A 22,018-nucleotide genomic window follows, 5' to 3' on the forward strand; every position below is an offset into this window, starting at 1 on the left:
ACCTAACTTAATTAAGATAATGGAATCATAGCAAATTTTTTTTACCCAAATTTTCTACAAAGTGAGATCTATATACAGACGGTCCCCGACTTAAAAACACCTGTCTTAGGCTATATTCACACTGCCGTTGCCCGCCAGTACCGTACTGTAGCGGGCAACCGCAGTGCACGGGGAGAGGAGGAGGAGGTGAGCGCAGCTCACCCCCGCCCCTCTCCATAGGGATACATGGCGCACGGCGCTGTATTACGGGTAAAGATAGGACAGGTCCTATCTTTTTCCCGGGTACAGTGCGGCACCGTACCGCTCCCGCAGGGTGCCGTGCGCCCATTTCTGTCTATGGGGGACGTATATCGGCCGTATATACGTCCCCCATACGGTAGTGTGAATGTAGCCTTACAGATGACCCCCTAGTTACAGACGGATCTCTCTGCCCATTGTGATATCTGAATACATGTAAATTACTGTACTTAAGTCCCAGGCTGCAATGATCAACTGAAAGGTGTCAACAATGAAGCTTTGTTGTTAATCATTGTCCCCTAGTCAACCTTTAAAATTATTTAAATCCAATTATGATAGGAACCAAAAAATAATTTGTCAGGAGTTACACTTACAAAATATACTAGTTCCGACTTACATACGAATTCAACTTAAGAACAAACCTATAGATAAAAAGCCAAGGCATCCTGTAGAGCCTGGCTCTAAAGACAAGTCTGCCTTCTAGAAGTAGTCACTTCCCCCATATATGTTTTATGAAGGTACTGTAGGATTTATAGCATAAATTAAACTTACAGTTTCTGGCAAGGCTTTGGCGATGGCACTGTGAGCCATGGGTTCAATACAGAGAAGATGGATAATCTCTCTCATCATGCACTCCTCTTTGGTAACATGGCTGACTCCTGGCATATATCGTTCACCTGCAAAGACAATTTTTACCATTCAGAAGAAACATCTTAGACACATATTATATATTATAGCAATATAGAATTCTTTGTCCCATGGACAAATTTGCTTGTAGGCTCAACCAATCGAAAATTAGCAATGACTCACAAACATCATTTTGCTCCAAGTGTTTGCAGAGAAAACACAGGGATGATCTTGTATTTGACAAAAAAAAAAAACAGATAAAGGGCTCATTCACACAGCCTATACGGGGGCTGTGAACAGGTTGCATGATGTGCTACCAGATCGCAGTCCCTATAGACTTGTATGGCTACAAGTGACTGTGTGATGAACACACGATGCGTCACCATACAGCGACCGAGACGGGCATCTGGTCCGGGCGACCACACGGCCATTTAAATGAAACCTAAAGGGTAGGGCTTCTGCAAACAGGGCACAGAAGGCTGGTTTTTTAAATATAGGATTGATGAAGCAAATAGGTTGGGGAGTGCCTGCTAATAGAATAATAATTTCTGTAGCATAAATTACTTCATGCAAACACCATGAAATCTGTTGTATCAATAATAATATTCCTCTTATTGTCGTCCATTAAAATAAACATGCAGATTGTGGATATAAACATGCAGACTGTGGATATTAAAGATGACCTGTCATACAAATGAACACACCCAAAATAAATGCTTTATTAAAACCTATGTTTAGGGCATTGCCCTTATCCCTAAATGGTTCCTTTCCATGGCTGCTACAAAACATTTTTGTAACCTTATATGCAACTTATCTCATGTGCGTCCATCCCACTATGCGAGTCCAGCCTATTCATGAGTTACTTGCATTGCCCTGCCTCTTGATTAACAGCTCTCAGGGTAGGCAGGCTCTATCTTTTTGCTGAAAATCTAATACTTAAATCCAATTTCAGTAGCTAAATGTTCCCAAGTTGACAGGTTCTTACCAATAACACAAATAAGAACATGCAGCATTTCCTCAATCAGAGCGTTCCACTGCCTTGTTTGGTCCTAGTATTAGAAGAAATATCATATTAACAATAAATAAATGGGCGGAGGAGAAACTGAGTTGTTGCAGCATAGGACCTACACCATCCATTAATGTCTGAAATACAACTACTGCTTTGAACCTTAAAGGCCATGTTCACATTTTTTCTTCTTTGGAATATCCAATGGTCAAAACTCCCAACATATATCTGCAATGGAACATATCCTAATAGTGTCCTGAATAGTGTCATCGACTACCCTATGCCATACAGTACTTGTCTGTAGCCAGGCCCGGCGCCAGCACCCGGCTAACCCGGGCAAGTGCCGGGGCCCCGGGGTACTGGAGGGGCCCACTCAGGCCCTCGGATCAATTGTAGCAGTGTCGGGCATCGCTGCCCGGAAGTCTCATCGCTATCTGTGTCCTCCGGACACAGATTGCTATGAGAACATTTGCAGTCGCTACTTTCCCCGGCAGGAACTGCAGCATCAGAGACTGAAGGACCTGTGATGACGTCATGGTCACATGACCTGCCGGGGAAAGCAGTGAGCACACAGACCTGCATCTGTGGGGTAAGGAGGAGACATGACAGGGGCCAAGGGGGAGAAGAAGGGGGGCTGTGTGGGCACATTACTTACTAGGGGGCAGTGTGTATACAGGGGGAGTGGGGCAGAGTGTATACAGGAGGAGGGGGACAGTGTGTATACAGGAGGAGGGGGACAGTGTGTATACAGGAGGAGGGGGACAGTGTGTATACAGGAGGAGGGGGACAGTGTGTATACAGGAGGAGGGGGACAGTGTGTATACAGGAGGAGGGGGACAGTGTGTATACAGGGGGGGGGGCAATGTGTATGCAGGAGGAGGGGGGGCAGTGTGTATACAGGAGGAGGAGGGGGCAGTGTGTATAAAGGAGGGGGGGCAATGTGTATACAGGAGGAGGAGGGGGGCAGTGTGTATACAGGAGGAGGAGGGGGGCAGTGTGTATACAGGAGGAGGAGGGGGGCAGTGTGTATACAGGAGGAGGAGGGGGGCAGTGTGTATACAGGAGGAGGGGGGGCAGTGTGTATACAGGAGGAGGAGGGGGGTAGTGTGTATACAGGAGGAGGAGGGGGGCAGTGTGTATACAGGAGGAGGAGGGGGGCAGTGTGTATACAGGAGGAGGAGGGGGGCAGTGTGTATACAGGGTGAAGAGGGGGGCAGTGTGTATACAGGGTGAAGAGGGGGCAGTGTGTATACAGGGTGAAGAGGGGGCAGTGTGTATACAGGGGGAGGAGGGGCGGCAGTGTGTATACAGGAGGGGGGTGGGAATGTGTACACGGGGGAGGGGGGGCAGTGTGTATACAGGAGGGGGGTGGGAATGTGTACACGGGGGAGGGGGGGCAGTGTGTATACAGAGGGAGGAGGGGGGTCAGTGTGACTAATGGAGGGCGGCCCATAAAGGGGCCCACTAGGGCTCTGTCGCCCAGGGGCCCACTAAAACCTGGAGCCGGCCCTGTCTGTAGCCCAGCAAAGGTCCTACAGAACAGTTTTACCCACGGATGGTGCTTTTCCTGGCAAGAATTGAGATCAGAAGTGACATTATAATTGGTGTTAATTGAAAATCATACCATGTCTTTGGTTGGTAAAGAAACTGTAGACAAGGCCTCCACAAGCTCAAATCTGTCCAGCACCATAAGCAGAAAACTATTTGGATCCATGTACGATGCTCCAATCTATAGAGAAAGAATTAAAACATGTTGCATAAGAAGCAGAAAAATATTGGATTCCATACAGTAAAGCCTGTTGCTTGCTTAGTAAGCTTAGTTACCAAGCTCATCCCCCCCACACATTTATGACATACAGTATATACTCGAGTATAAGCAGATTGAATATAAGGATGGGAAATGCATTGGTCACTGCCTCCCTGCACTAATGAAATGCCTAGCAGCCACTCCCTCATTAATTAAATGCAGCTTCCCCTCACTAATGAAATGCCCAGCAGCTTCCCCCCACTAATGAAATGCCCAGCAGCCTCCCCTCACTAATTAAATGCCCAGCAGCTTCCCCTCACTAATTAAATGCTCAGCAGCTTCCCCTCACTAATTAAATGCCCAGCAGCCTCCCCTCACTAATTAAATGCCCAGCAGCCTCCTCTCACTAATTAAATGCCCAGCAGCCTCCCCTCACTAATTAAATGCCCAGCAGCCTCCCCTCACTAATTAAATGCCCAGCAGCCTCCTCTCACTAATTAAATGCCCAGCAGCCTCCCCTCACTAATTAAATGCCCAGCAGCCTCCCCTCACTCGTGAAATGCCCAGCAGCCTCCCCTCACTCGTGAAATGCCCAGCAGAATTTCCTCATTAGTAAAACCTCAAGCAGCCTCCCTCACTAGTGAAATGCCCAGCAGCCTCTCCTCACTAGTGAAATGCCCAGCAACCAACCCTCAATATTGAAATGCTAAGCAGCCTTTCCTCAATATTGAAATGCTCCGGAGGCTCCCCCATGCGAGTCCACGTGCCCTGTCCATGCACACCGCCGCACCTTAATGTGTATGCTGAGGTAGAATGCATGGACCAATTTATACCACGCTGCTACACTGGAACCCCAAGAGAGAACAGGAGCTGCAGAAGTTTATTTTATTTATATACTCAAGGGGAGGCCAATACAAATATTGTGGTGAAAAACTCGACTTATACTCAAGTATATTTGGTACATATCACACCTATAAAGAAAATCCACCTGTTACTTGAAACAATGTACATATTGGTGGATACTGTATTTATAGAAAACATTTAGAACATGTAAAATACCTGCAACATCACAATGTCTTTATCATACATCTCCTCTCTGCATTTCACATCCTGGTAGTAGAAAACCTAAGGAAATAGCAGATAGCAATATTTTATAAGCACTTCCCCAATTGAGCTGTGTAACATACAGGTTTATATGATGTGAAACCTGTAAATCACTGTGTTTGGGATGGTTCTTAAGACTCTCAATGTGAATTATATACCTCTATATATCAGTCAGATCACAGATTCTTTTCCCCTACCAGATCCTTGGTTCATCGTTTTCGGGATTTGCGCAGCTTAAAGAAGTATTTGACAGGGGTTTGCACTGGGATTGTATTGCACGCGATGGGATTGTGGCGTGGCTGCGCTAGATTTCATTTGACAGAAATGACCCGCCCGATTCGGACTGAGCGCGCGATTTAAGATTCAAATTGTGTCGCAAGACAATGCACTTACATGCACTAGGGAGAAGGAGGTGAACTCTGTCGGACCTGGGCGGGAAAGCGACACATGCAGGATTTTGGGTGCACGATCATAGTGAATCGCGGCAGAGTGCATTATCGTCGGACAACGCACTTTTGGTGAATTGCGGGGGGTCGGGTAAGTAAATGTGCCCCAACGTGCTTTTAGAGCAGTTAATGGGATATTCCTATTATCTGTGATATTCCACGATCTGTGCACCTGTGTGACCATGGTCAGATATTTTATCCACCGCTAGTAAATATAGAAGCTTTCTAAAGAATGACAGCAAGCAGAGATCTAGAAAACAGCAAGAAATTGATACAGAAAGTATATTGGAAAATTGTATAACTTTTTATCATAAAACATTAAGTTGCTGAAGTGGGAGTGCACCTTTAAATGTTGAACAAACCACCTTACAACTTGTGTCTACCTGGCTTATGATGGTAAGACCATTTCTTTTCCACATCTCAGCAGCTACTTGACCAGCGAGAACCAGACATCGCAATGGGCTTTCAATGAGCAGTTCCACCTGGAAGTCATTCTGTGTAATACCGAAACATAACATCAATGCAACATCATAGAAATCCTCCTATTATAATATCATTATATAATGTTCCCCATGATTTGTAAAGGTCTAGCGAATATGATGGCTATATATAATTAAAATTTGCTATTATTACATTATTATTATGAGGGTCCACCAGCTATCCCAGCCCATGAAAACACAGTGTACTTGGCCAGAGGAAGATGGCTTTATACACTGTGTAGATAATCTCCTTATTATCTATACAAAAGACCAACGATACTCACAGGAGAAAGAAGTTCTGGCAGTTTTGTGATCAGACCCGTCTTACACAACTGTGAATGTAGACCTGCAATAAAAGAAATTATTAATAAGCGAACGATTAATAACACCTGGCAAGCATCAATCACATATATACTGCCCTTCACGATGAAAGGTTAGACTTCCATTAAAATTCATTTATTGCCCTTATCCCACCTGCTAGTTTGCCTACAAAGTATAACAGTCGTATTAGTGCCCCCACATAGTATAATGGCCCTCTTCTTTTAGCCCCAATCATAATGCCCTTCTGAGCAGTCCACATAGTAACCACTGTCGGTAGAATTTTTGCGGTAACAAGTTCTCCTTATGATCACTGTATGTCCACGGTTCTTAAAAAACCTTTCCTGCACTGGGAATTGGACTAGAAACACTCACCTGCCAACATCCTGGAGAGGGGCAGATGTATGCTGACTGGATCCCTGGACACCTTAAAGGGGTAACTTTGATAAGAATGACCACACATCTCTACAAGTGTCTTCTGCTGAGCGGTTACAAGTTTGATGCACTGAAGAACACCATGGTGACAATCCTTGTAAGTCTTCAGAAGTACATCCTCCTACATTACATAGACCATAAAAAAAATATTCATTATACTGAAGTGTCCAAAGGGCATTCACACATCTACCACCAGGATGGTGGCTACTGGTGTGTGCCCCCTCTAGCATGATCTCCTCTTCTTTTAGCGTCTTATGTCCTTGTTTTTAAGAAAAAAGGGGTTTAAAATTTTTGCAAAAAGGGCTGAGGGGCCCTTCAGGTTCATTTGCATAATTGTAAAAGCTTTTTTTGTAAAAACCAGTGAATAAGAATCTAAAAGAAGAGCAGATCCTGCCATTGGGAGCGCACACAAGAATGTCAGTGTGCTAGTGATAACTGTCCTTTAAAGTAAATGTGTCACCATGAAACTGCCACGTGACAGCATGTTATAGAGCAGAATGATATGTAGTATTTTGGGTAATAAGACAGTATATTTGTATATTAATAATTTATATATATGAACCCGACTTCTGGCACATGTACTGGACGTACCAAACTATAGCGCATTTTTGGGTAACAGCTTTCCCGTCTGACCTGCTCCCTCTGCAAGCACCTTGCACGCCTGAAATATTTTTATTAACCAAGGTTACTACCCAAGGAAATGTATCGCTTTCCGATGGTATGACCCCAATACACCCACTGTGAAGATGTGGAAGTCCAATGTTAATCAGATGTTTCCTTATGAGTCCCTGATATTCAAACACAGAAACTGGCCGGACAAGTGTAATCACATATGGGGAGACTGGTGCAATCCTAACTGTACCAAATATTCTCCTCGTGGATAGCGAGACTCACTCTCTAAATTATTGCCATACCACCGAGTCTTGCTCTACACTGAAATGCTTCAATCCTTTCGACCGCTTTGGGTTGTAGACCAAAATGAGGGGACGGGTTGACCTCTAATCACCCTGCGTAGTTTCCACGCGACTGAGAGATATTGCACCTTTATGAATAACCAGGGTCTGGAACAGTTTATTAAATGTTTTTACATTATTTGTTGTTTATTTATACTTTGAAAAAGCATGTTTTATACTGCACAGACTTCTTGCCAGACTTATACAGGCGGTCCCCTACTTAAGAACACCTGACTTACATACGACCCCTAGTTACAAACGGACCTCTGGATTTTGGTAATTTACTGTACTTTAGTTCTAGTAACCCGGGGACTGCCTGTATAATATAACACGGTAGCTATGAAAATGTGATTTATATATATGCTCTCTTTTTTTTGTATAATAACATTTGGTTACACATCTGCTAACATAATTGTTTTTGAGAGATTCATCGTAATATTTAATAAATAATACATTTATAAATCCTACAAGTGATGACATGGATAACATTAGCATCTGTTTATGTCCTGGACAGAAAGGAAGTGATGAGGCATTAGGAGGAAAAAAAAAGAAAATAAAAAGTCCCAAAATGCTGTCGGATAGGGAAAAAAAAAAAAAAAAAATCACAATTTTACCCCTGCCATGACCTCACAAAAAGCTTTCCAGCGAGTCTGTGAAACCCCCTGTAATGTTTACTGTAGTTAAATAAACATATAGGGGGAGATTTATCACTGATTTTATGTAAGTTTTCCAGCATAGAAGCAATGAAAGAATATGCAATTCTTACAGTGACTACACCACCGCCATGCCATGTGGGTGTGGAGGGGGCGTAGAGGGCATGCATGGGGTGTTCCCGCCCCATGCCTGCGTGATTTTGAAAAACCCATTTTTACGGCTCAGACCTACTATAGGGGTTGCGAGGTGCGTGACCGCTTTCATGGTCCGGCGTATGATAAATCTCTCCCTTACTAAATATCTGCAGAGACTCAGTAACATTTACCTACTTTCTATTATCCTTTCCATTTATATTAGGAAAAGTATGGATAAAGAACAATAATTACTTGTGTATATTATAATACAATAAAGATACATTTACCACAGAATGCAGATCTTACATTGCTGGCACACCACTCCTGGATTAACATCAATACATTCTTTAGCTGCATTTGCATGGCGATGGCTGCCTCCCAGTCAGAATCCATCTCAACGTGTTGTCCTATCATTCTGCTTATTGCCTCCATTCCCTGAGTAATAGATACAGGAAGAGTAAACGTATATGTCAGGTCTTTAATTATATATTGTTATCACAGCTCAAATCTATATATTTCTGTTTCTGTGTCAGACATGTGCCCCATGTGTTGTTGACGTCTGCATTGTGGGTTCAGTCGTAAAGGGGTTGGCCAATTATAGGAAACTTTTACAGGATAAGACCCATATTATACTTACCCAGATAAAATTTCCATTCACCACTGGTCATGTGACCCACAGGCAGCAGGACTCAGGACTTCCTGTGACGTTCCATGTCCTGCTGTCTTCAAGGGAATGAAAAGGGCTGTGTAGACATTGCTGTGTGCACTCACACCTCCGTCATAACTACTTCCATATCAGTGGTTGGAGGGGCATGTGATTTCTTTGGTGCTTCCCGCTAGCCACTGATATGGGAATGGTTATGAAGGAGGGGACGTGCAAACACTAGCACAGATACCTACAGGACACAGGATGTCACACAAAGTCCAGAGTCCTGCTTCCAGTGTAACCTATATACTGTAGGATCTTATACTTATTTTTAAGGTTGCTTAGTGAGAGAATATGGTACAAAACTTTTGTATGTATTATAAATATTATCATGTATTATGTGATTCTGAATTTAGGTTATGAAGTTGTCCGATTCCTGAATTGCTACTTTTATTGTCAAAACCTTTCTCAAGCTTATCTGCTTATTCTTGCAATACTTTTCCCTGTCTTATCTTACCTTATATTATCTAATAATAATAAATCTTAATTTATAGAGCTCCAACATATTCTCCAGCGCTTTACAACTACTTTCTCACAAGCTGTGATTTCTGGATAGGAGAAACTACAGCTGAGAAATTCCCCCAAAATATGGTCGTTTTTCTACCTTGTTCAATAAAGTTAGTCGTGAAGGGGATTGTATAAAATGCACCAATATGTGCCAAAAAGAGTATACATTGTTAAGGCTATTAAAATGGTGTCAAAATGGACAACAGTGTAAAGTGGATACAACATATTAGATGGGATTAGCTAATCTAACTCATTGTTGCACAGCTGAATCAACATGATGGTTCTACATAGAATATATACATAACATATACAAGGCACAATAGAATATCATCAGTAAGTGCAAATGAAGAAAATTATATATCAGATATACTTGAGCCAACCCGAGTATAAGCCGAGGCTCCTAATTTTTTTAACACAAAAAACTGGGAAACCTATGGACTCTAGTATAAGCCTAGGGTGGGAAAGGCAGTGGTCACAGCCTCCACAGTATATAGCCCACCAGTCCATGCCCCCTAGTATATAGCCCGCCAGTCCATGCCCCCTAGTATATGGCCCGCCAGTCCATGCCCCCTAGTATATAGTCCACCAGCCATGCCCCACAGTATATAGCCCGCCAGTCCATGCCCCCTAGTATATGGTCCGCCAGTCCATGCCCCCTAGTATATGGTCCACCAGCCATGCCCCCTAGTATATGGTCCACCAGCCATGCCCCCTAGTATATAGTCCACCAGCCATGCCCCCTAGTATATAGTCCACCAGCCCATGCCCCCTAATATATAGCCAGCCAACTTGCTCCCAGTATATAGCCAGCCAGCATATGCCCCCTAGTATATAGCCAGTCAGCCTTCCCCCAGGATATAGCCAGCCCCAGTATGCCCAACACATAAAAATAGGCAATTCAAAAGACAAGGCACACACAATATGATGGCAATGGCAGCTGATAGCCCGTGCGGCGCAACGTTGCACGGACCTGCCAATGAAACTAGTATATAGCCCGCCAGCCCATGCCCCCTAGTATATAGCCCGCCAGCCCATGCCCCCTAGTATATAGCCCGCCCACCCATGCCCCCTAGTATATAGCCCGCCAGCCCATGCCCCCTAGTATATAGCCCGCCAGCCCATGCCCCATAGTATATAGCCCGCCAGCCCATGCCCCCTAGTATACAGTCCGCCAGCCCATGCCACCTAGTATATAGTCCACCAGCCCATGCCCTAGTATACAGTCTGCCAGCCCATGCCCCCTAGTATACAGTCTGCCAGCCCATGCCCCCTAGTATATAGTCCACCAGCCATGCCCCCTAGTATATAGTCCACCAGCCATGCCCCCTAGTATATAGTCCACCAGCCCATGCCCCTAGTATATAGTCCACCAGCCCATGCCCCCTAATATATAGCCAGCCAACTTGCTCCCAGTATATAGCCAGCCAGCCCATGCCCCCTAGTATATAGCCCGCCAGCCCATGCCCCCTAGTATACAGTCCGCCAGCCCATGCCCCCTAGTATATAGTCCACCAGCCCATGCCCTAGTATACAGTCTGCCAGCCCATGCCCCCTAGTATATAGTCCACCAGCCATGCCCCCTAGTATATAGTCCACCAGCCATGCCCCCTAGTATATAGTCCACCAGCCCATGCCCCCTAGTATATAGTCCACCAGCCCATGCCCCTAGTATATAGTCCACCAGCCCATGCCCCCTAATATATAGCCAGCCAACTTGCTCCCAGTATATAGCCAGCCAGCATATACCCCCTATTATATAGCTAGCCAGTCAGCCTTCCCCCAGGATATAGCCAGCCCCTGTATGCCCAACACATAAAAATAGGCAATTCAAAAGACAAGGCGCACACACAATATGAAGGCAGTGGCGGCTGATAGCCTGTGCGGCGAAACGTTGCACGGACCTGCCACTGCAACTAGGATGAAAGACAAGACCTGCACAGGGCGTTGGAAAGGTGAGTATTGACTTTCTCCTTTTTTTTACTCTACTATAAGTTGAGTTTGGGTTTTACAGGACATTTTTTTGTGCTGAAAACTCAGTATATACAGTAATAGATTAAATGGCAATAGACACAGAACATTTCTTTCAGTATAAGTATTTGGAAAGATTACCTGCATACAAGACAAAACACGTAGTAGAGAGTTAAATCCCTCTACAAATTTTTCTTTTAACTTCTCTGTCCATGACGACGGTTTACTAATGAGAATATACCTAAAAAAAAAAAAAAAAAAAGTCAAATGAAAGGTTAAACACATAAACAATAGAAAACATAGCTAATAATACGGGCATATGTTACAGCTTTCAAAATTGAAAGGTACAGAAGGTACATAACATATTCAACATTTGAGATCCGCATTATAGGGAATGAAATGTTTCTATTGAGGTGCCCTCAAAAATAAACTAGTGGTAACTTTTAAAGAAGTCAGACCAATGGAGAAAAACCGTGCAACAAAACATTGTACATAGGGGACCATGACTAAGGCACATTTATAGTTGGTAGCAATGAAGGGACAGTGGGCACACTGCCTGGCACTGATATTCTGGCCATGTAGCTGGTACATATACGTTATTGTTATGGGGGCACTATAACTTACCTAACATCATGGACGATTTCCTATGATGCTACTACAACTATTACTGTTAAGATATATTCTAAAATAGTGCTCAAGGGTGGACAGAAATGAGTCCTTACTTTAATGTGCATGTGCAAACTGAAATATAACACAATAGTAATAAATAAACCTACTTGAGGTCAAAGATGATGGCATATACCCTGCAGAAGCGATCCTGGCTGTAGCCCTGAAAATTAAACTTGTTTTCTGGATCTAAATACTCAGGAAGGACCTCCAGGAGGGTCTCAGTGATGACTCGGATAACACTTTGTTCTTCAATCAGAAGCCGCGCCTGGTAAAAAGACAACATATTGTTTTCAGGTCACTCAGTACATTTACTCCACTTCAAACTATATTAAAGCACATATGTACTTCCAACTTAAAGGGGTTGTCCACGTTCAGCAAATAATTGATTAATTGTTAATATTCATATTGCAATGAATAGTTATATAATTTTACAATATACTTTCAGTATCAGTTCCTCACAGTTTTTCTATAGGAAGCTTCATTATTTACTTCCTGTGGGTAAAAACCGGTCCATGGTCATGTGGTGTCACACAGGTTATTTGGCCACTCCTGTGTTATATGTGGCATATTTTTCAAATGCTTGAGACATCCCTTTAACACTTTTACAACTTGTATGACACGCTGGCACGGCTAGCGGGAATGGGAATGGTTTAGCTGAAAGTTGGTGCGACTTTATTAGACATATTATCACTTACCAAAGTGGGAACAGTAAACACTTGCACCGATATTGCAGTGACAGAGATATTTCGGTCTCGCTCATCGTCCATGTATTCCTTCTGCACTTTCTTATAACACTAAAAACAGAAATAACATAATGACTTGGTTGTTTCAAAGTTATATACAGTATTCATATTTTAATAATACATGCAGATAGGTTAGGTTACTGATGTATAAGAATAAATGTTGAATCCCTAGGTTCCCAATGCTCTGAATGTGACTCCCTCCATGGGGTCATAATATATCAGTATATCTTGTTATCCACTGTATGGAGCAGAGAAGTCTGAGGGTAAATATACACAATCAGAATTTTCTGCACTAAAGTCTGCAGCTTAAATTACAGAAATAATGGGGCACATTATTGGGTCCCTTGGAGTTCCAAAAGTGCATTGTCCATCTGGAATGCACTGTGCCATGATTCACTTAGATCGTGCGCCCAATTTCCTGCATCTGTCGCTTCCCCGCTCAGGTCCGCAAGTACTTGGCTTGTGACACAATTTTGAAGTTAAATCCCGCCGTTTGTCCAAATCCGTCGGATCGTCCGATGGCCCGCCCCCTTGTTTAAGTCCCATGAAAGCCGGTGGGATTGTGGCAAAATCCGATCGCGTGCGCCAAAAACCCCTTTTAAATCCCTGTCCCAGCAGCGCAAAATGGAAATCATTGTGATTTCCGACGAAAGTGCGGTCCGCGGAGCCCTTAGTAAATGAGCCCCCATGTGAAGATCTGCTTTGGGATTTTAGAGGGCAATTTAACCTTCAATTGATTTTACAGGAAATATGAATCAGGGCCACAGAAGAACAATCCATGTGAAAGATCTGCCTATATTCGTATTAATGTGCATTTACCCTGAAGTGCTAGTCCATATAGGAAAGCAGTATAAAATAGTAAAAAGATTAACATTATCTACATATTTTTTCTTCCATCACGGTCATTAGGGAGGGATTGGGATTGTTGTTTAGTTCGCTGTGTTCTATAAGCTAATGGGTATTTTTTTGGTCTTTTTTAAATAAAAAATGTAAAAAAATAACCAAATACTTATCAGATTCACTATAATTTACCTTCACAAACTCAACGGCAAACTGTTTCTTGTACTCCATCTCCATGAAGAAACTGCTGAAGATCAGATCATGAAGCACCTTCCTGAAGCCTGAATAAAAGTAATGCATAATGTAAATGTAGAATCTGGACATATGCATTGTATTTGTTTTACAGTCCTGCTTAATTTGGGCCTAGAAGGTTTGTGGGTGACTGCTTCTATGGTTTTGACATCTGCGGAGACTCCTGAGCTCAGAATGAAAAGGAATAAGTCATACTGATATCTTAGGTCACACCACTATACATGAATCAGCTCTGCTTTGCCCATATTTAGCTATATAACATGCTGCAGATAGGGCACCATAGACGATATGCTCAGGTCCTCCTGCTCTATAACCAACTTTGTGCCTGTGGATAGAACTCTCCTGTTCTATAGCATAATTCATGCAGATAGAACACTGTAGATAAAACACTACAACTCCACTTGCTATAATACACTCTGCCTGCAGATAGGACATTATGTACAATCTTCTTAGCTCCCTTTGCTTGCAGATAGAACACAATGGACAATCGGCTTAGCTTCTCCTGCTCTATAACAAACTGCAGATAGATAGAACATGCTTCCTGCAGATCAAACTGCATACAGTACATATGTCCCTTTAAATGATAGCAGACCTCCATCTCCTTCTCCACACCAAACTATATGATCAGGAAGGACCACTTGACAGTGATTAGCCAGAGACATGTGGGGCTCATTCAGTTTTCTTGAAGCTGACCACCACCAAGACCATTAAAACTATTCTTATAGTTTGGATTTATTTAGACACTGAATGAAAGTACAGCATGGCCAATAAAAGGCGCTGTTCTGTAACCACTTTCTTGCAGGCAATATTTTGGCACCTAACGGCAGTAATGTTGTGAGCAATACATGAAAGTATTATTTTGCATGTTCGGGCAGTGTTTAGGTATCAATGATCATGTAGAACGCGCACCATGACATTGAGCATACATTTATGTGATGCATCACTACACATTGGGAGTTAAAGAAACCAAAACTTCTACTTCCTTGAACTCTTGTGTCCTTCAAGGTGAAAGTGAAAAACACTAAATTGGCAGGTCTTCACCATCTACTAAATCTATATGCTCCTCTCTAGTTAATGTAATGAGAAAGGCTGTTCCACAGCTTGGGAGTCAACCTGGGAGTGCTGCTCATTTTTCACTTTCATATCTTTGTATCTCCCGGAAGAAGTGGGTTAGGATTGCACCCACGTCGACAGTGCTGCTGTATCTCTTTATTTTTCTGATAATATATGCAGGCAGTCACCGGGTTACATACAAGATAGGGTCTGTAGGTTTGTTCTTAAGTTGAATTTGTATGCAAGTCGGAACTGTATATTTTAGCTCCAGGCAAATTTTTTTTTGGTCTCTGTGACAATTGGATTTTAAAAATGTCATAAGAACCAGTATTAACAATAAAGCTTTATTACAGACACCTTTGATAACTGTTACAGCTGATCACTGAAGCCTAGGGCTAAAGTACAGTAAATAACCAATATCCAGAGGTCCGTTTGTAACTAGGGGTCATCTGTAAGTCGGGTTTTCTTAAGTAGGGGACTGCCTGCATATATACTGGTTAAACAACAGGTTTATCCCTATCCTTATCACAGCAAGGGACACAAATACACACAAGGCACACACCTTTATGAAGTTTGGCATCACTCAGGATAAACAAACTGACATGGCACAATTGTTTTATAGTGGTTGTTCGAGGCTCCAAGCACACCTGACAGAAGATCTGGCGAAAGTCACCTAAAAATCAGAAGACAGGCAAGTTATAGGTTTTAAAGGCATGAATCCCAGTAACACTTGCACTACAGATGGAGTATATGCATAATGGAATTATCTGAATTAATGATGAGCTATCCTAACTTGGAACCCCTACCACCTGCTTTTTTGGCAGCACAAAAAGGAATAAAATGGAGCCAATTGCACAGTTCTAGTGTAGGGGGTGATTAATCTACCACCTCCATAACCTCAGCCCCTAGTTCTGTTGTAGTACTGAAAGCAGCCACATGCAGCTGACTGGTGGGAGAGAGACGGATATCAGACTCCCATCAATCCAATATTAAAGGGGGTTGTACCAACTTTTATGGTTATTCCACATCTACAGGTTAGTGGATAACAATAGGATTGGTGGTGGTCTGACTGCTGGGACTCCACCATTCACAAGAACAGACCCCATTCATGAGAATGGGCATCCCAGGAGTCGGACCCCCACTGATGAGATTAATATCCCATATCCTGAAGTCAGCGGATAACAATCAAAGTTGGTAAGACCCCTTCAATGACACATTATTCTATGGATTAGACATCTATTTGAAATATAGATAATGTAGTAGCAGAAAGACAAGGGTTTGATAAAGCGCAGTAGCACAATACGGGCTGTCGGCTTGTGGCATGCATGGTGTCCTTATCTCTCTCCAGAAGTGCTTACATTGGTGAATGCTGCATATAGTTTCTGATATGTGCATGGTTAAAGATAATGAAGTACTATTTATTTGTTCAAAAGCTTCTGCACTGAAAAAAAGCTATCATAAAAAAAATAATATGAACAGTATGAGCTTACTTGAGTAGGCCAAAAGCTTATTCAACCAGATTCCAAGACTGCAGGCCGATGCTTGATGAGCCATTACCAGAACATTAAGAACTTCAACACGTAAAGGCCGCAGAGAGACATTTTCAGAATATGTCTACAATAAACAACAGCGACAACATAATAAAGAGAACATGTCAAACTGTATATCAGATGCGCATTGTTGTAAAGGATCAATGTTGTACTTACAAGACCTACTAGTACCAAACCGTAGGTTGTCCACTACCCTTCAGCATGGTCTGATCTGGCCTGATATATAACAATTTCATCTGAGTACTATATTTTGTTATTTGTGCATACAAGGTTGTAGTTTTTGGGGGTTTTACCCAGGGAAAGAGTTCAATTTACTGCTCTTAGTCCCGCTGCATTATCAGACCATACATTATCAGATGCATCAGATGATGATGGTGTCCTTGCATCATACAGAAATATCTGCATATTATATCTAATACTGTCTGGCAACCAGATACAACTGCTATTGTTAGAACTGTTAACATGTCTTCCGACAGGCAGAGTTCTTGCTTCATTTTGTATTTATATATGATGCAAGGACTTCCATCCTGTGCTAAATCTATGGGATTGGACCAGCATATGGGTCAGTTTCCACAGTTTGAACACATTCATCTGCAGACGCCCTTAACCTGCATGGGAATGTCCCAGCCGAGCCAAATCTTTCCTAGCAAATACCCTCTTGGGAACACAAGATGTTCATTCACTCCTGGCGTGCTGTTTAACATATATTATTTGGACATTTCATGCGTTATTTGACACCATATTGTGTTGTTATTCAGGCTGTGTTACGAAAATATTACTAAAATTAGTAGATCGTTTATTGAATATAAATTGTAGCCTATTCAATTGTTGAAAAATCAACACAATAAACATGTACTGGCAATGTCTATTGAGTGCTTGTATGGCACAACTGTGAAAAAGTCAAGGAATTGGTCTTTAATTACATATTGTTCGCACACAGACAGCTCTGCTGCATACATGCGCGCACACAGGCAACTCTGCTGTGTACATATACACACACAAACAGCTCTGCTACATAACCAATCCTTCTACACTTGCTGCATTTAAGGAACTTGCCTTTCATCCCTCTATCATGTATAAAGGATAATACTAGTCCCAGCCATGGCTCCTCCCCAGCATGGACATTAGTGACATTGGGGTGTAAATGACAAACTTCACTCAAATGCATCTGACAATCATAGATATGATACATCTGTATACTCATAAAAAAATAGTAAATTGTCCTTGATAAGGTTTTTTAGTTACATCAAGTAAAACCAAAAAGGCAAGTAACAGTGCTAAAGGGAAGGGATGTACATATCCATATATATATATATAATCCTATACATTCAAAGAAGTCTTCTTGTTTGTTATAATACATGTATTAATACGCAGTGATTACCTTAAGCTTTTCTGCAATTTCTTGACATTCTTCTAAAGTACCTTCTTTTACTGTTGTCCGGCCCTGTTTCAGGAGTTCAAAAGGTTACAAAGTATTAAACCAGGATTATCAGGTATTATAGCTAAGAGCGAACAAGCTGCTGCAAGTGTGGGTGGTGCAGTAAACGGATTCCAAATCTACAGAGACTGAATGCAACAATAACAGGTATATGGCGAGGATTTGCATCTCGGATTTTTATGCTAAATTTTCACCATTTGCTTTAATGTGAGTTCCAAAGTTTACAGCATATGCCGTAAATATCTGACATAGTCAGCCCCTGAACATGCAGGCATGAGAAATAAGCACACATGACTGTGAAGACAATGCAGCTCAGCGGTTCCAATGTGCTCTAACAATCAGAGGAAGTCAGCCCCGGACAACATAAACTATGAATAAACGCTACAGATGCTCTCTCATCATCTACAGCATTAAAGGGCTTGTCCTGCAGAATAAAAATTGTAAATGCAAACTAACTTGGATTCTGTGGTTTCCGCTCTGCAGGCTCTAAGTGTGATTGGCTGAGACTGAGCTGCTTGGCTGAGACTTAGATGTGAGGAATAGGCTCCTGCTTACTATGCCATCTTCCCTCTTTGAAGAATTCTATGAAATGTGTCACCTCTTTCTACCAAGATGGAATTTAACAAGGAGTTCTGAATGAAACTCGAATAATGAATGGGTGAGCATGAGATGAACCACATACTGCATGTGGAGACAGAATCATTTTGCTCTCATAAGAAATGGCACAGTCAGACAAGTCCTAAATGTCTCAAACTATTATTAACCTCTGAGGGTCATTGATCCCTGAATGTCCATATCAATTTTTTTGTTCCATTATGCGTGTCTTTAAATTTTTAACATTTTTTAAAGAGGACCTGCCATCCATATATAAAAAGGCAATAGGAGCTGCTTACTTTAACAGATGTAGCAGTGTTACACTGCTAGCTCTATTGGAACCCTCAAATAATGCTAGCAAACACTGCAGCGCTGTACAATAGGAACGCCGGAACGTGCTCTAAGCGGTCGGGTGTATTCAGGAGGGGGCGGTGCTTCTCCCCCGGCCCACCCCTCCAACTCAAAAGGCCGGTGGTAACTGCTGAGCTTCATGCGTCAGTCACCACCGCTAATCCCACCCCCTCATGAATACGCCTGACCGCTTACAGTGCGGTCCGGCTTTTCTATTGTACATCGCGGCAGTGTCTGCTAGCTTTATCAGAGGTTTCCGATAACACTAGCAGTGTAACACTGCTGCATCTGTTGTAGCTTATTAACTAATAAGTTAATTTACATATTCCTACAATAAAGTTTTTAGCAAGTTAAAGGATTATTAAATTACAGATTAGGGCAGAGGCAGGCAGGAGCAATCTACCATCAGATCTACTTCTGATGGTACATTCCTTATGATAGGTTTCCTTTAAGAGTGGACATCTGGTTCTGTGAAGCATCCATACACAATTAAAGGGGAGGTTCTTCTGTTTAATATGACACCAGAATTGTGTTTCTAGGTGACAGGAGATATAGCCTTTTGAAGCTGGCCACTGCCCTTACATTTATAAACGTCCTTTATGAACTGGGCATGTGCAAATAGGATGTATGTACGACAGTTGTGAAGGGGTTTATGTAGAATCATGAAGAACAAAGCATTCACTGACCTCTCTCTCAGTCGCATTGGTTATTGCCTGGGCCTCCTTCATGTCACAGCCCAGGGATCTTTGGAGACTGTAGATAAAGTGATCATTGGAGTGGTGCTCATCGCTGTACAACACACAGTAGTAACGGTCTGGCTTCTCAGGACTGCAGAGGAGCAATGTGATTGTTCAGGACTTATTTAACAAATACATGTATACTTATATACTTATATCAAGGCGGATACTAGATACAGAACAGCAATGTGTGTATGAGAAGGTCATACATCTCATACGCTGCGCTGCTACTGTATTATACTGTGCTGCAAATCTGGATGTAATATGTGTGCAGATACCGTTAAATTGTCGGATATTTCATGTTCTGGAAGTATTTACAAGACACTATAGAAACTAGTGGCTTATTGCATGATGTAAAATCATATAGAGAACTAGAACACATGATTGTAACAATACCTACAACAAACTACAATCCAAATTACCCCGCGTTTAGATAGGCTGGTAGACTCTTTTGCTCCTCCCAGATAAGCATGTCCACAACGTACTGTATGACCACCGGAAACACTTTCCTAGTTTGGGATAAGAGCTCTTCAGGTAACCGAAACCCAGTATCCTGAAATATAAGAAAAACCTATGTTACAATATGTATATCGTGCAATGGCCCTTCTCTGCTTCCGCACCTGCTCTCTGACAGAGGAGAGGGTTTTAATGGTCAGATACTGGGATTGATATCTCAAAAAACCATGGGGGCTTAAAAGAAAATTGAAAGTGTTCCTGAATCTGTGAAGCAATACTTACACACACATCTCTAAGTGTGTGAGGTGATGAAAGGTGCGGTTTAATTCTTATAACCAATGAAACCACATTTTCTGAATTATAGGAGGGAAAAGTCAGTACATTGATTTCTGTCCCTCATTTTTTTTTTTTTTTAAATCGGATCATTTTTATTAGAGTTTTTTAAATGGACATACATTTAAAGGAAACCTACCACTGCTCACATGATAAAATCATGCGAGCAGACCACCTGGTAGGCTATTTAATACTAATGCCGGCACATACTTTAGTTAGGCACGGCGATCGTTAGTTTAGCTAAAAGAAAACATTTTACTTACATATGTAAATAGCCCTCCGGTGCTACCCCTACGTCATCTTTGGAAGGGAGATGGCTTCCGATCTTTAATTATTCCCGCCTCCTTCCTTGTAGCCGTCCTCCTTCGGGTGCTGAGAGCCGTGACGTCACCAAGTTCTCGGCACCTATCGCGCATGCGCAGATACTAACTATCGCACAGCCGGCCGGCGATAGGTGCCGAGAGCTTGGTGACGTCATGGCTCTCGGCACCCGAAGGTTCTGAGAGCTAAAGAACTGTAGATACAGGAAGTTAGAGATCCAATTCCAATGTTTTCTTTATCTGCAGTTGATTTCCAACTATAGTAGGTCTTCAGCTGCCTGCTCTCCATTTATATAACTATGTAGCAGAACAAGCCTTATACCATCTGAAAGATGAGACTCTTATCTTTACTATGACACCAAAAGCATGTTTCTAGGCGCTATTGAACCAAGTGACCCTCCTCCAGCCTTAAAAAGTTACTGGTCTCCTGCAAAATGTACAATTAACATGACTTTGGGGGAGGTAAACTATTGAGATTTCACATAACAGAGAGAACTCTATAGAGGGCATTTCAACTCTACTTTATGATTCTGGTAGTCAAGAGGGGTAAATGCTGGTTACAGGTTCCTTTTAAGTTCAGTTTGAAGAAGTAATAGATATTACACATGAATAGTACAAGATCAGACTAGGAAGCACCGGCTGTGCCAGGCATATAAACAGCAGACTGGCACAAGGGGCATTGGTTATGTTTACAACATGCTCTGCATATTTTTCTTGGGAAAGGGTTTCAACAACAGGGTAAAGACCTTGCAACATGTTTATGAGTGTAAATAGATGCCCAGATTTACATATTATTATAATATTTATAATATCTCACCTGATCAGAAGCCCCCGGCTCATGGATTTTGCAGTATGGCCCAGACTTCCAGGCCTCTGTGTCACCACAATCACAGAAACCCCCTCCCATTGAAGAGTGCATCTGTGAAGTCACATATCGGGCTTTATTTAATGATTGCATTTGCATATAAATATCTGTAATGTGCACTCAGGTAACACAATATACCTTGTACCGGTGATTTTTGTGAACGCTGTTTTGAAAGCAGTCCATGCAAAGAACACAAGTCGGATCGATGGCACAATCCCTAAAGAACAAGAACATTATTTCATTGCTATTTAGTTCCTTCACAATGAATTCTCATCACCTTTAGGCTGCATTCACACTACCGTATGGAGGACGTATGTACGGCCGCAAGCATGTGGCCGTACATATGTCCTCCACAGACGGCAATGGCCCCACGGAACAATATGCATTTCTATGGAGAGAGGAGGGGTCAACCCTCCTCCTCTCCATGGCGCTGGACATATGCCCACCTGGCCGTAGCTGTGCGGGCACACAATTGTGTGCATCCAGCCTTACATCT

The 22,018-nt window shown here is 42.4% G+C and overlaps 1 protein-coding gene across 1 annotated transcript in view; it reads right to left on the bottom strand.

The window, feature by feature from the left end:
* The window catches only part of UBR1 (ubiquitin protein ligase E3 component n-recognin 1), a 64,744-nt gene that overhangs the window by 31,856 nt on the left and 10,870 nt on the right, over positions 1-22,018 (bottom strand). The window contains exons 3-21 of the mRNA XM_072115650.1: positions 21,661-21,739; positions 21,475-21,576; positions 19,971-20,101; positions 19,498-19,639; positions 17,810-17,872; positions 16,369-16,492; positions 15,441-15,551; positions 13,766-13,854; positions 12,686-12,784; positions 12,098-12,255; positions 11,463-11,562; positions 8,447-8,575; positions 6,340-6,520; positions 5,931-5,992; positions 5,551-5,661; positions 4,677-4,742; positions 3,495-3,599; positions 1,850-1,913; positions 790-914 (exon numbers count right to left, since the gene is read on the bottom strand). Of these exons, the coding sequence (XP_071971751.1) occupies positions 790-914; positions 1,850-1,913; positions 3,495-3,599; positions 4,677-4,742; positions 5,551-5,661; positions 5,931-5,992; positions 6,340-6,520; positions 8,447-8,575; positions 11,463-11,562; positions 12,098-12,255; positions 12,686-12,784; positions 13,766-13,854; positions 15,441-15,551; positions 16,369-16,492; positions 17,810-17,872; positions 19,498-19,639; positions 19,971-20,101; positions 21,475-21,576; positions 21,661-21,739 (2,041 nt within the window). The remainder of the gene's footprint in view (positions 1-789; positions 915-1,849; positions 1,914-3,494; positions 3,600-4,676; positions 4,743-5,550; positions 5,662-5,930; positions 5,993-6,339; positions 6,521-8,446; positions 8,576-11,462; positions 11,563-12,097; positions 12,256-12,685; positions 12,785-13,765; positions 13,855-15,440; positions 15,552-16,368; positions 16,493-17,809; positions 17,873-19,497; positions 19,640-19,970; positions 20,102-21,474; positions 21,577-21,660; positions 21,740-22,018) is intronic.

Source organism: Engystomops pustulosus, chromosome 7 (assembly GCF_040894005.1).
Source record: "Engystomops pustulosus chromosome 7, aEngPut4.maternal, whole genome shotgun sequence".
NCBI lineage: Eukaryota > Metazoa > Chordata > Amphibia > Anura > Leptodactylidae > Engystomops > Engystomops pustulosus.